General features: G+C 40.2%; 1 protein-coding gene across 9 annotated transcripts in view; it reads right to left on the minus strand.

Annotated features, from left to right (window-relative positions):
• Positions 1-13,016, minus strand: part of LOC126987525 (inner centromere protein-like) — a 49,983-nt gene extending 36,967 nt beyond the window's left edge. For 4 of the 9 annotated variants that reach the window (XM_050844527.1, XM_050844520.1, XM_050844526.1 and 1 more), the window contains exons 1-2: positions 12,747-13,016; positions 9,835-10,023 (exon numbers count right to left, since the gene is read on the minus strand). In XM_050844527.1, coding sequence (XP_050700484.1) covers positions 9,835-10,023; positions 12,747-12,963 — 406 coding nt within the window. In that variant the 5' untranslated portion in view covers positions 12,964-13,016. The remainder of the gene's footprint in view (positions 1-9,834; positions 10,024-12,746) is intronic. The other 5 variants (XM_050844525.1, XM_050844524.1, XM_050844519.1 and 2 more) reach the window with 4 other exon arrangements.
• Positions 13,017-14,406: the final 1,390 nt, after the last annotated feature.

Below are 14,406 nucleotides of genomic sequence, written 5' to 3' on the forward strand. Positions count from 1 at the left end.
TGGGCCACGTCATCAACAGGGAAAGAACTGATAATGATGACATCAAGAAACAGACCGCCAAGCACACAGTCATCGGCAACACGCTGCTGAGGAAGTTCCTCTGCAGCAAAGAGGTGAGGTTGGAGTTATTCAGGAGCCACTGCTACTCACTCTACTGCAACTCGCTGTGGTCGCGGTACAGGGCTGCCTCCATGAACCGTCTTAGGGTCTGTCCTAACGACATCCTTAAGCGGCTACTGGGGCTTCCTAGATGGACTAGCTCATCCCTGGCCTTCACCGGGCACGGGATGGACTGTCCGGCTGTGCTGCGTCGCCTCGCCGCGTACAGTATGAGGAGTAGGGTGGAGCATCTGGTAACTCCATCACCACCTCCGTCAGACAGAGCCCGGCCTATGTGTGTGGACCTATGCGGCGAGACTGGCTGGACCTATTCGTGTAGAGTCGTGCACAAGCGTGCGGTGCACACGCTTATAAGAACATAAGAACGCAGGAGTCTACAAGAGGCCGGTAGGCCTGTACGAGGCAGCTCCTTTGACCCTAAGCTTCCGTGTATCTAACCCCACCTAATATCGCTGTCCATGAATTTATCTAATCTATTTTTGAATGTGACAATTGTATTGGCACTCACCACATGACTGCTAAGCCTATTCCACTCATCCACCACCCTGTTAGTAAACCAATTTTTGCCTATGTCCCTGTTGAATTTGAATTTATCCAGTTTAAACCCATTACTTCGTGTCCTACCCGGTTCTCTTACCAACAAAACCTTATGAATGTCTCCCTTATTAAGGCCCTTCATCCATTTATAAACCTCGATCATGTCTCCACGCACCCTTCGCCTTTCTAGAGAATGCAAGTTTCACTGTTTGAGTCTTTCCTCGTATGGCAAGTTTCTCAACCCCTGAATCATCTTAGTCATCCTCCTCTGCACCGATTCTAACATTTTGATATTCATTCTATAGTAAGGTGACCAGAACTGAACCGCATAGTCAAGATGAGGTCTAACTAATGCTAAATATAGTTTGAGGAAGACTTCGGGGCTTCTGTTGCTTACGCTCCTTGAAATAAATCCCAGTACCCTATTTGCTCGATTTCAAGTTTGAATGCATTGTGCCCTTGGACGGAGATCAGAGCTCACTAAGACCCCTAAATCCCTCTCGCACCCAGACCTGCTTATGAGTGTCATTTAAGCAATAGTTATGTGAGGGGTTGTTCCTACCTACACTCAGAATACTGCACTTCCCTACATTGAACTCCATCTGCCATTTATCCGTCCATTCATACAATCTGTTGAGTTCACCTTGGAGAATACTAGCGTCCTGATCCGACTCAATTACTCTACCGATCTTGGTATCATCTGCAAATTTACTAACATCACTACTAATTCCTGTATCTAAGTCATTGATATAAATAATAAACAAAAGTGGACCTAATACCGAACCTTGTGGGACCCCACTCGTAACACATCCCCAGTCAGATCTTTTACCATTGATTTGCACTCTTTGCTTCCTATTGCTAAGCCACGCCTTGACCCAGTTCAAAACTTTACCCTCTACTCCGTGAGCCTGTAATTTAAGCAACAGTCGTTGGTGAGGAACTTTGTCAAACGCTTTACTAAAATCAAGATAGATTACATCATAATTTTCATCTCTGTCAACCGCCTCAAATACTTTATTGTAGAAGGACAAAAGATTGGTGAGGCATGACCTACCTTTTGTGAACCCATGCTGCGAGTCGTGAATTAAGCTATGTTTCTCTAAATGCTCCCGAATGTTCCTGGCTATTATGGACTCCAGCATCTTCCCTATAACCGATGTTAAGCTAATTGGGCGATAGTTTGAAGCAACTGACCTGTCCCCCTTTTTAAAAATCGGCGTCACATTTGCTACTTTCCATAGGCTCGGCACATAGCCAGTATTTACCGACATCTTAAAGATGTCGGTTAGTGGGTCACTGAGTGCATCACCTAATTCCTTTTTTAAGGTCGATAATTATTTAGTCGTAATTGCTTGTAGGTCGATTTCCTTCTCTTTCCTGTATTGTTTCTTTATATATGCCGCTGGGTGAAATAAAACTATTATTATTATTATTATTATTATTATTATTATTATTATTATTATTATTATTATTATTATTATTATTATTATTATTATTATTATTATTATTATTATTATTATTATTATTATTATTATTATTATTAAACTTTTACAGGTCACGTAATCATACATACATTTTTATTCGCGTCACACATATGTATTAATTGCAGTCAAGCCGCGTGAATATTAGCATGCTATGAAAACAGACAGGAAGCTTTAGCCATTCATTAATACTATCGAGTTCTCTACCTTCCGGGAAACAAGTTCCAGGGTTAGGCTACGTGGTGTGCTATCTCCTCATATATTTTAACTACTACTAGAAATTTACATTAATCTTTATTTTCGTCCGTGAAAAAAAAATCTAGCTCCTATAAGATGGCCCCTAGATTTAGACTTTTGCCATCAGCCATCATGGTCGTCTTGGCAGCAGCAGGGCGTGGTACGGTCGGGAATTACGAAACGCTGCCGGGGTGGGTTGGTATCAGTGGGCTGGGACGTGCTGCACAAACCCTCTTTTTAGTAAACTAATTGACGGGCGCACAAAGTCATTACATCAGAGGTCGTATTATCTTAAGTAAAAGATAGGTATAGGGAACTGTATATACTACTACTACTGCTACTACGTCTACTACTACTACTACTACTACTGTTTAATTGCTTAAACAAAAAATAGATCATAACTTAAAAAGTACTGAATTTAACAAAAAATGTTTCCCTGATAAGTTTGTATAGCTCGATTAATCTAATTTTCGCGAAATAAAAGTCCAATGAGTACATTCTACAGTAGTGAAACTTTAACCCTTTCCTCTCTTCCTCAGGAGAGGAATCTTATTAGTCTTTTCGCCAAGATCCACGTGGTTAGCGTCCCTTAGTCTGCACTTGGTAGTTCAGCTTGAATCCTCTCCCCACAACGGAGCCGTCGGAGCGGAAGGAAACGAGGATGTTCTTGGTGGGGGGCAGCACCACACTCAGCGCCTTGAGTATCGGGGAGGACACACTGCCGCATAGCCCAGCCCTGTTGAGGTGATGACGATGATTTAGTCTCTCTCTCTCTCTCTCTCTCTCTCTCTCTTCAATCTTTTATTTTTTTCAAGATTATCGCTTCCAGTGACAGGTTTGGTGTTATTTAAATGAATATGTGATGTTTGCGATACGGGAATATTTTGATTAAGAAAATGTATGAGAGAGAGAGAGAGAGAGAGAGAGAGAGAGAGAGAGAGAGAGAGAGAGAGAGAGAGAGAGAGAGAGAGAGAGAGAGAGAGAGAGAGAGAGAGAGAGAGAGAGAGAGAGAGATCCATTCACCGAGGTCTGTGGTCTAAATATCTATGCAAATCTACGTACATTTGTCTGTCTGTCTGCCTATCTATTTCTATTTGGCCGAGTGGTCAGCGTGCGGGCGTGGTGAGCCCGTGGATCCAAGGTTCGAGTCCCATTGAAACACGCTGATTTTTCAAACCATCGCGAGTGGCGGAAGATTACCCACATGCTGCCCAGATCTTCATTCAACCTTAACATCAGCGACTTCGTTCAAGTGGAGCACCGGGGGGCAGCATGGGCCAAGCAGTCATACATCATGGCAGCCACTATAAATAAAACTCGTCCACGCCACGAACGGGCTGGGGCCGGCCAAGACGCCCCTCAAGAGAGCCTACCGGCACTACAGGCAGCACCTAAAGATAAAGGCACTCCACACCACTAATCACTCACCCGAACACGGAGGCGCCGCCGTTGCTAAGATCGTTCACCTTCACCCAGTCATAGCTGCAGGTGGTGTGTGCCTCCATGTCGATGTACTCCCACGTGAGGCTCAGAGGAGCTTTGACGGGAAGGGTGATGTTCCAGGAGCAGGTTATATTACTTGGATAACTGCCATTCTTAACCACCTCAAGGGATCCCATCGATCCCACCAGAACTGTAATTCAAGATGTTAGTGAATGAACTGTATAATAAAACAGGCAAAGGTATGTATATACATGTGTGTGTGTGTGTGTGTGTGTGTGTGTGTGTGTGTGTGTGTGTGTGTGTGTGTGTGTGTGTGTGTGTGTGTGTGTGTGTGTGTGTGTGTGTGTGTGTGTGTGTGTGTGTGTGTGTGTGTGTGTGTGTGTGTGTGTGTGTGTGTGTGTGTGTGTGTGTGTGTGTGTGTATGTGTATGTGTATGTGTATGTGTATGTATATATGTGTATATGTGTATATGTATATATATATATATATATATATATATATATATATATATATATATATATATATATATATATATATATATATGCATATATATATATATATATATATATATATATATATACACACACACATATATCACATTATTATTACAATCATTTTTACGGTTATTATTATTATTATTATTATTATTATTATTATTATTATTATTATTATTATTATTATTATTATTATTATTATTATTATTATTATTATTATTATTATTATTATTATTGTTTTTGTTATTTTGTTATTATTGTTATTATCTTTATTATTTTTATCATCATCAATATATTAATGCTACTACTACTACTACTACTACTACTACTACTTCTACTATCAGCAGGCTTTTTCCCACATATTTTTGCCCGTGAGCTCTCTTTACTCTCTCTCCCCTTCACTCCCGTCAACCTCCATTATAAGTCTAATAGCAATAGTTATAATGTGTCACGCAACTTGGTGATTTAGTTTCCACTTAACTTTTCTATCGTTAAATGTTCACTCTATTACATGACCTTCATACCTCGCCTCTCTACTCACATTTGGCTCCACTGCATAAGGAAGGCTGAGTGTCGTTGTGGACAATGGTAGCTGAAAGAAATGTGTACTGTGGTCATTGCTGCTATCGTTATTATTATTATTATTATTATTATTATTATTATTATTATTATTATTATTATTATTATTATTATTATTATTATTATTATTATTATTATTATTATTATTGTTATTGTTATTGTTATTGTTATTATTATTATTATTATTATTATTATTATTATTATTATTATTATTATTATTATTATTATTATTATTATTATTATTATTATTATTATTATTATTATTATTATTATTATTATTATTATTATTATTATTATTATTATTATTATTATTATTATTATTATTATTATTATTATTATTATTATTATTATTATTATTATTATTATTATTATTATTATTATTGTTATTATTATTATTATTATTATTATTATTATTATTATTATTATTATTATTATTATTATTATTATTATTATTGTTATTATTATTATTATTATTATTATTATTATTATTATTATTATTATTATTATTATTATTATTATTATTATTATTATTATTATTATTATTATTATTATTATTATTATTATTATTATTATTATTATTATTATTATTATTATTATTATTATTATTATTATTGTTATCATTATTATTATTATTATTATTATTATTATTATTATTATTATTATTATTATTATTATTATTGTTATTATTACTTATTGTTATTATTATTATTATAATTATTATTATTATTATTATTATATAAATATTATTATTATTATTATCATTATTATATTATTTATTATTATTATTAATATTATCGCTATTATTATTATTATTATTATTATTATTATTATTATATTTATCATATATTATTTCATTATCATTATCATTATCACTATCACTCACTATCACTGTCACTACCATTTTTATTATTATTTTCATCCTATTACTACTACTTTTTTTTTACAACTACGGAGACAGTTCAAGGGCGTAAAAAATATATATATAAAAAAAGCCCGCTACTCACTGCTCCTGAATAGAGGTCAAAGGAGTGTCCATAAAGAGAGGTCAATTTCGGGAGGAGAGGTGTCCTGATACCCTCCTCTTGAAAGAGTTCAAGTCGTAGGCAGGAGGAAATACAGATGAAGGAAGATTGTTCCAGAGTTTACCAGCGTGATGGATGAGAGTGAAGATGCTGGTTAACTCTTGCATAAGGGGTTTGGACAGTATAGGGATGAGCATGAGTAGAAAGTCGTGTGCAGCGAGGCCGCGGGAGGGGGGGAGGCATGCAGTTAGCAAGTTCAGAAGAGCAGTCAGCATGAAAATATCGATAGAAGATAGAAAGAGAGGCAACATGGCGGCGGAATTTGAGAGGTAGAAGACTATCAGTATGAGGAGGAGAGCTGATGAGACGAAGAGCCTTTGACTCCACTCTGTCAAGGAAAGCTGTGTGAGTGGACCCACCCCCACACACATGAGATGCATACTCCATACGAGGGCGGACAAGGCTCCTGTAAATGGATAGCAACTGTGCGGAGACGGTACAGAACGCCCAGCGTAGAGGAAGCTGATTTAGTAAGAGATGAGATATGAAGTTTCCAGTTGAGATTTTGAGTTAAGGATAGACCGAGGATGTTTTTTTTTTTTTTTACAACAAAGGAAACAGCTCAAGGGCACAAAAAAATGAAAACAATAATAATAAAAAAAAGCCCGCTATTCGCTGCTCCCAAAAAAGAATCAAAAGAGGTGGCCGAAAGAAAGGTCAACTTCGGGAGGAGAGGTGTCCTGATACCCTCCTTTTGTAAGAGTTCAAGTCGTAGGCAGGAAGAAATACAGATGAAGAAAGATTGTTCCAGAGTTTACCAGCGTGAGGGATGAAAGAGTGAAGATGCTGGTTAACTCTTGCATAAGGGGTTTGGACAGTATAGGGATGAGCATGAGTAGAAAGTCGTGTGCAGCGGGCCCGCGGGAGGGGGGGAGGCATGCAGTTAGCAAGTTCAGAAGAGCAGTCAGCGTGGAAATATCGATAGAAGATAGAAAGAGAGGCAACATCGCGGCGGAATTTAAGAGGTAGAAGACTATCAGTAGGAGGAGGAGAGCTGATGAGACGAAGAGCCTTAGACTCCACTCTGTCCAGAAGAGCTGTGTAAGTGGAGCCTCCCCACACGTGAGATGCATATTAAGTTCAAGGAAGCGACGGTCGAGCTTGTTTTTAGAGGAGTCAATCGTGTTACATTGGACCACTGACGGTGGGAGCTTATTCCATTCTCGCACTACAACGTTGGTGAAGAAATATTTGGTGCAGTCTGAATTTACTTGTCTACATTTGAGTTTCATGCCATTGTTCCTCGTTCGCAAAGTGTCATCGATCATGAACAATTTTGTTCTGTCTACATTCGTGAAACCATTAAGTATTTTAAAACATTCGATCAGTTTTCCTCGGAGGCGACGTTTCTCAAGAGAGAACATGTTAAGGGTGGAAAGCCTTTCTTCGTAGGATTTGTTGCGCAAGGAAGGGATCATTTTTGTTGCCCGACGCTGAACACCTTCTAATTTAGCAATGTCCTTTGCATGGTGGGGAGACCAAAACTGTACCGCATATTCCAAGTGGGGTCTGACTAAACTGTTATAGTGGAAGTATTACATCTTTATTCTTAAATAAAAAGTTTCTTTTAATGAAGCCCAACATTCTGTTCGCTTTATTTGCTGCATCGATGCATTGCTGTGAGAATTTGAGGTTTGACGCGATTTTGACCCCCAGGTCCTTAACGCATTGAACGCTTTTGAGTTTAACGCCGCGCATTTCGTAATCGAACTTCTTATTCCTTGTTCCAACTTGAAGGACCTGGCACTTGTCTACGTTAAAGGGCATCTCCCATCTATCAGACCAAGCTGAAATTTTGTGCAAATCCTCTTGGAGGCCTTGCCTGTCTTCGTCAGTATGAACCGAGTTACCAATCTTTGTGTCGTCTGCAAATTTACTAATGCGATTATTGAGTCCAACATCCACATCGTTGATATAAATAATGAAGAGCACTGGGCCAAGAACCGAGCCCTGAGGGACGCCACTAGTGACCAGCGCCCACTCTGAGTTAAATCCGTCAATCACCACTCTTTGTTGTCTGTTGCTCAACCAATTCGCGATCCATTGGTTTACTTGACCGTCAATGCCTATTTGCTTTAATTTGTAAAGTAATTTATGATGTGGGACTTTATCAAACGCTTTCAGGAAATCAAGATAGACTACGTCCAGTGATTTGGTTACGTCATAAACTGAGAAGAGGTCGTTATAAAAGGTTAACATGTTTGATAGGCAGGATCTTTTGTTACGGAAGCCATATTGTGAATCCCCAATTAATGAGTGGCTTTCGAGGTAACTCACAATTTTGTCTCTAATTATGCTCTCAAGTAGCTTACCTACAATTGAAGTTAGACTAATGGGTCGGTAGTTACCTGGTATTTTTTGTCTCCTTTCTTAAAAATCGGTGTCACGTTAGCCTTTTTCCAGTCCGAAGGGACGATGCCTTGTCGCAAGGACATATTGAATACGGTTGTGAGGGAGGAGAGTATTTCGCTCTTTGTTTCTTTAAGCAGTATAGGATATACTTTATCGGGTCTGGGACTTTTATTTGTTTTAAGTGAATGGAGAGCTTTAAGGACTTCATCGGTTGTTATTTCAAAATTAGGCAATGCATGCTCGAGATTTACATTAGTACTGGTGTTGGTGGTAGCGGGAGGAAGACTGTTAGTATTAAACACCGAGGAAAAGTAATTGTTTAAGAGGTTTGCAATGTGTTGGCTGTCAGTCACTAGTGCACCGTCGCTGTTTGTTAACGGTCCAATTCCACTTCTGATCGCCTTTCTGTTGTTTATGTAACTGAAGAAAAATTTCGGATTATTTTTACAGTTGGCTGCAATATTTTCTTCATATCTACGCTTTGCCTGACATACTAATCTTTTTACTCGTCGCCTGGCATCGTTATAAAGTCTAATGTTTTCTGACGTGCTTTGTTCTTTCTTTAACCTGTAAAACAAAAAAGAAGAGGAGAAAAAGAAAGAGGAGGAGGAGGAGGAAGAGGAAGAGGAGTAGAAAGACCCCAATGATAATAGTGTATCTGAAGCCTTTGAAGGAAGAGGAAGAAGAAGAAGAGGAAAAAGAAGATGAAAAGGATAAAAAAAAGAGAGAAAAGGAGGAGGAAGTTGAAGAAAAATGAGAACAATAAATTTCTGACGGAAAAATAGAAGAAAAAGAGGACCATAACAATGATTACACCAATGACAGTGATAATGATAATGTCTATGAACAAAGAACCATACCAAAGTAAGCAGGTGTGGCCTCGGTGGGTGTGGCTTCTTGCTCCGGTTCGCGCGCCCCAAGAGACCTGTCCTTCTCGAGCCGAATCTCCTCCCGTAGCTCGGCCATACCTGCATGAGTGTTGGGTGCATGAGGGCGGTTTACACGACACCTTTATTATTTATGCACAATTGGGCTTCCTCTATCAACAAGACCCAGCAACGCCAATTAGAGAGGGTACAAAGGCGTGCATGCAGACAGATTCTGGGCAGTTCTTACACTAACTACAAGCATGCACTCACCCAGCTGAAAATGCCCACCCTACAGGACCGATAGCAGACAAACCTAACCAAACTCGGCAAGTCCCTCCTCCACAACCCCCGTCATAGAGATCTACTCCCACCCGCCCTCCCTCCCCCCACTAGACCCACAAGACACCACAATATTCTCGTCCCGGTCAAAACTCGCACGGACAGATATCGGCTTAGTGCGATACCGACGCTTGTGAGGGTCATTAACACCTCCATGATCACATGACCCCTCCACCCCAACACACACACACACACACACACACACACACACACACACACACACACCAACATCCTAAAAATATAAATCCCAAACACAAACATGGTCCAAACCCCTTAAATTTGAGACAGCACGGTTCCCTACTGGCAAGCGTGTCCTGGAAGGTGGTGCTGATCTGGTTGGTGATGGCCTCCAGAACCTCCTGTAGGCGACGCTCAAGTCCTGCCTCCACCGCCTGCTGCAGATGTGGCTTCAGCAACGCCTCCAGTTTCGCCACCAGCTCCTCCGCCTCGTCCGCCCGCCTCGCCTCCTGTCTCCCCATCTCTGCAACAGCTGTTATGCGGGAAGGAAGTAGTGAAGGAAGGAAATGTAACATGCCTCCATCTGCAGTAAATACATTCTCTCTCTCTCTCTCTCTCTCTCTCTCTCTCTCTCTCTCTCTCTCTCTCTCTCTCTCTCTCTCTCTCTCTCTCTCTCTCTCTCTCATCGTAAACTGCTCTCGCCGCGTTTCCCCATCCCCCCCCGTGCAAATGGACGTCATGCGGCCTCTCTAACGCCAAATCGTAACACCGCATGTAACACCACCTCCATATCCGAACTTATTCAAGAATGATCTAAAAATCCTAAGTTTCAATGCTCATAGCCTAAGAAAAAAGGTTGAAGAAATGAGATGTCTTTTTTCAAGGGAAATTTTCGATGTAATCGCTAAACGAAAACATTCATTGACACCTCAAGTATTAATTTAATTACAGAATACAATATAGATGGCTACAGTCTCTTAAAAAAAAGATCGCATCAACCGTCGAGGTGATGGTGTCGCCCTTCATGCCAAAAGTTATTTGCAACCCAGTGATACAACACCGAGAAACACTAATGTTGAGCATCTGTGCGTGCGAGTAAATACTGTAAAAACTAAACTAAACATACCCGTCACCTACAGGCCTCCGGGCCAACCACTCGATGAAGATGTTGAAATGTATAGCGTTTTGCAACAATCCTAAACAGCGACTCAGTTGTGTTAGGAGACTTTAATCTCCCTCATACTGATAGGACGTAACGCTCCGGTACAGAAGTTGTTCTCATGGAATACTTGATTTTTTAGAGAATAATTACCCGAGTCAAATGGCTGCTGAACCAGCTCGACTAAATGAGACACTAGACCTTGTTATTGTAACCCAAGATAATCTAGTCAGTAATGTTGCAGTAGGAGAACATCTCGGTTCCTGCGACCATAAATTAGTGCGCGTCGCTCAAACAAAAGTGACTGAAAACAAGATAATGATGCCTAATTCTAGAAGGGAAAGTTTCGCAGGTCCGACGTAAATTGACAAACTCAACTATCAGATGATTCCAACCAAGGAGACTATAGTCTCTTTGATTCCAACGCAGAGGAAGCGTGGCTAAACTTTAAATAATTAATTACTCACCCAGCAGAATACATATGCCCCGTTTTCCGAGAAGCAACGTAACACTAATAAAACTCAACCGTGGTTTAACAACGAATTCAAACATTCGGTTAAGGAGAGAAACTTGCTCTACAGGCTAAAGAAAGTGCAAAACACGCCGGGAAGTATCAGACTTTATCAAGAAGCCAGGCGACGAGTGAAAAGACTATAGTTGGTCAGGCAAAGCGTGGGCACGAAGAAAACATTGCCGCCAACTGTAAAACTAATCCGAAGTCTTTCTTCAATGATATTAACAACAAAAAGACGATCAGAAGTAGGAGTGAACCCTTAACTGACAGCGATGGTAAATTAGTAACTGAAAGCCAGCGCGTAGCGAACTTTTGAACAATTGCTGCTCGGTATTGAATAGTGCCAGTCTGACCACCGACGCCAGCGATGACAACAGTATTAACGATATTTCCACGCAGCGATTGGCGGGCTTTTTTTATTATTGTGTTTTTTTGTGCCCTTGAGCTGCCTCCTTTGTTGTAAAAAAAAAAAATAATAATAATAATGATAACAATAATGATGATAATGATAATAATAATAGTTTTATTTCGCCCAGCGGCATTTATGAAAACAAGACAAGAACGAAAACAAAATCGAGCGGTATACATTACACAGTTATGTAAGCGTGTGCAGGAACGCTTGTGAACAGCCTACACGAGCAGCAAGTCAGTCAGTCGTCCTTTCTTGTATTTCCTGTATTATTCGTGTATTTTACTCGTAAATTCGTAATATCTCACTTATTGGACCCCTCTCTCTCTCTCTCTCTCTCTCTCTCTCTCTCTCTCTCTCTCTCTCTCTCTCTCTCTCTCTCTCTCTCTCTCTCTCTCTCTCTCTCCTCTGCTTTCCACTAATTTTCTTTTACTCAAGTTTCCCTTTACCCCTTTCTTCTCTACACCTCTCAGCTTATTTACCTTTCCTCTCACCTCTGCTCTTTCTTTAGTTCTTTTTTCTTGTCTCGCTACGCTTTTCTTTTTTCTCTTCATCTCTCCTGTGCACAAACTCAGTAAACCTGTTTGTGCATTGTGGAGCGCTAATAATTTCTTACAGTGTCACATTGGGTCTCCTGTCCTATACATTACATCCTCAGTGATCACCAGACTACAAATAGACGAGAAGTAAAGCTTTTCTCACACTGCCTCTGTTGCATGGGGGCTGGATGACAAGCACCATCCTTCTCCTTCGTTGCGAACCTATGTTTTTGCAACAATACAATTCACCAATTTGTTATATATATATATATATATATATATATATATATATATATATATATATATATATATATATATATATATATATATATATATATATATATATATATATATATATATATATATATATGCCTTGTTGCGTCGTCTTTTAAGAGTGCGAGTTTCGAACTTATTTGTGTAATATTTCGTTTGTTAGCTCTGCCCTTGGTCTGTCCTTTATGCCGTAACAAAATAAGTCAAGCTTTCACAGTCACTCATAGGATCGCCATTTATTGTTTCTCATAACTAAACTTGGCAGAATTTCGAAATAAAAATATCGGTCAGATAACGCAAATCCATCACCAGGCTTGTTAATAAACCTAAGTTCAGATCTAACAAACCTCACGTTACTCACCGCAAGAGGCGTCCGAAACATTTTGCATCATCTGCACAATGGCCAGCTGGTTGACCACGAGGGAGGTTGTCAACTCCTCGTAGCTCAGAGCACCCATAGCAGCATTTGCTGCACTCAGCGGCAAGTGTGACTGTCCCGGGTGGCTGAGGACGACCAGGAAGAAGTTGATGAGGGACACAAAGCGGAGAGATGCCGCTGGAGCTCTTGCTGCTGCCATGGTTAACAGTGGAGTGTCTGTCTGGGATGCTTGCCACACCAAGGAAGACGAGTTGCCCCCTCCCACACACACACACACACACACACACACACACACACACCAAAACGTTTTGAACTGATATGAATGTGTGTACTAGGAAAAATGATACGACTTTATGTTTGGATGTTGGTGTTTGTGCAGTGGGAGGAGGACAGAGACTAATTAATATTGCCCGGGATTATTGCTGAAGGTCATTTTAATCCGTGTGTGAAGGCCATAGTCATGCCTCTGTTAAAGAGAGTTTCACTTGGTTACGCCGAAAGCCATTAGACATAAACACGTAAAAACGTTTTGCCTAGCTAATTACAAGATTAAGTGATATTTTGTAGCTTGATGCATTTCCTGGAACTGTTCGTTGTGACGACACATGCCATATGTGTGTGTGTGTGTGTGTGTGTGTGTGTGTGTGTGTCAGAGGTCTGCGCGGGTGCCTATTTTTGCCCCCCACCAACAAAAGTTATGCCCACACGTGCGTTTACCGTTTATTACCTACCGTTGATGCGGTTTCAAGCCCCGCTCCGCTGCCAGCGCAGACACTCCGAAAAGGCCGCCAACAATTACGATATTAACCTCAATAAGAATCCTCAATGCACTTAATCGCAATCGTCGTAGTGAGTGAGTGAGTCTTGATTGCTTTCATAAGTAGCGTACTGATGGCTTTTTGATAAACTTGGCATTATCATAATCACTTGCCAATGTGCTTTCCAATATGGTGCATAACATTTCCCTACTCCCAGTAGTTCCGTCGCTAGAGCTCGAAACGTAAACCCTGTCGAGAGCGATATTGACGAACTCCAGACACTTTGCCGTTTTTGTCTAGCGTGGCCTTGATATTGCCTCTAGAAGGCTGCCATTTGGCATGTAGCCCCTCTTTGCAATGTAGTTTGACCAACTCGAAGGATTTTGTGATAGCTCGATTCCAAGTTCGTCGTCGAGCCGTCACAAAATAGCCTGTTTTTCTGCCCTTTTGCCGCAATTTGGACACGTCCTAGTTTTTTGCTTATAACTTCTTTTTTTTATTTAATGCTTTCCAGCCTTTATCTGATTATTATTCTGTATTAAAAGAGCTTTCATTTGCCATCAAGCACGCCTTCCTAGCTTCAGTAGTTTTTGCTCCCTGTCTGATTGGATTGCTCTACCGATCTTGGTATCATCTGCGAACTTACTGACATCACTTCTAATTCCTGTGTGCAAGTCATTGATGTAAATAATAAAAAGCAGCGGACCCAGCACCGACCCTGTGGGACTCCACTCGTAACACTACCCCATTCAGATTTTTTTACCATTGATTTGCACTCTCTGCTTCCTACCACTAAGCCATGCCCTGATCCAGTTCAAAACTTTCCCATCTACGCCGTGAGCCTGTAATTTTAGTAATAGCCGGTGATGAGGGACTTTGTCGAA

This window comes from Eriocheir sinensis, chromosome 65 (assembly GCF_024679095.1).
Source record: "Eriocheir sinensis breed Jianghai 21 chromosome 65, ASM2467909v1, whole genome shotgun sequence".
In the NCBI taxonomy this organism is placed as follows: Eukaryota; Metazoa; Arthropoda; class Malacostraca; order Decapoda; family Varunidae; genus Eriocheir; species Eriocheir sinensis.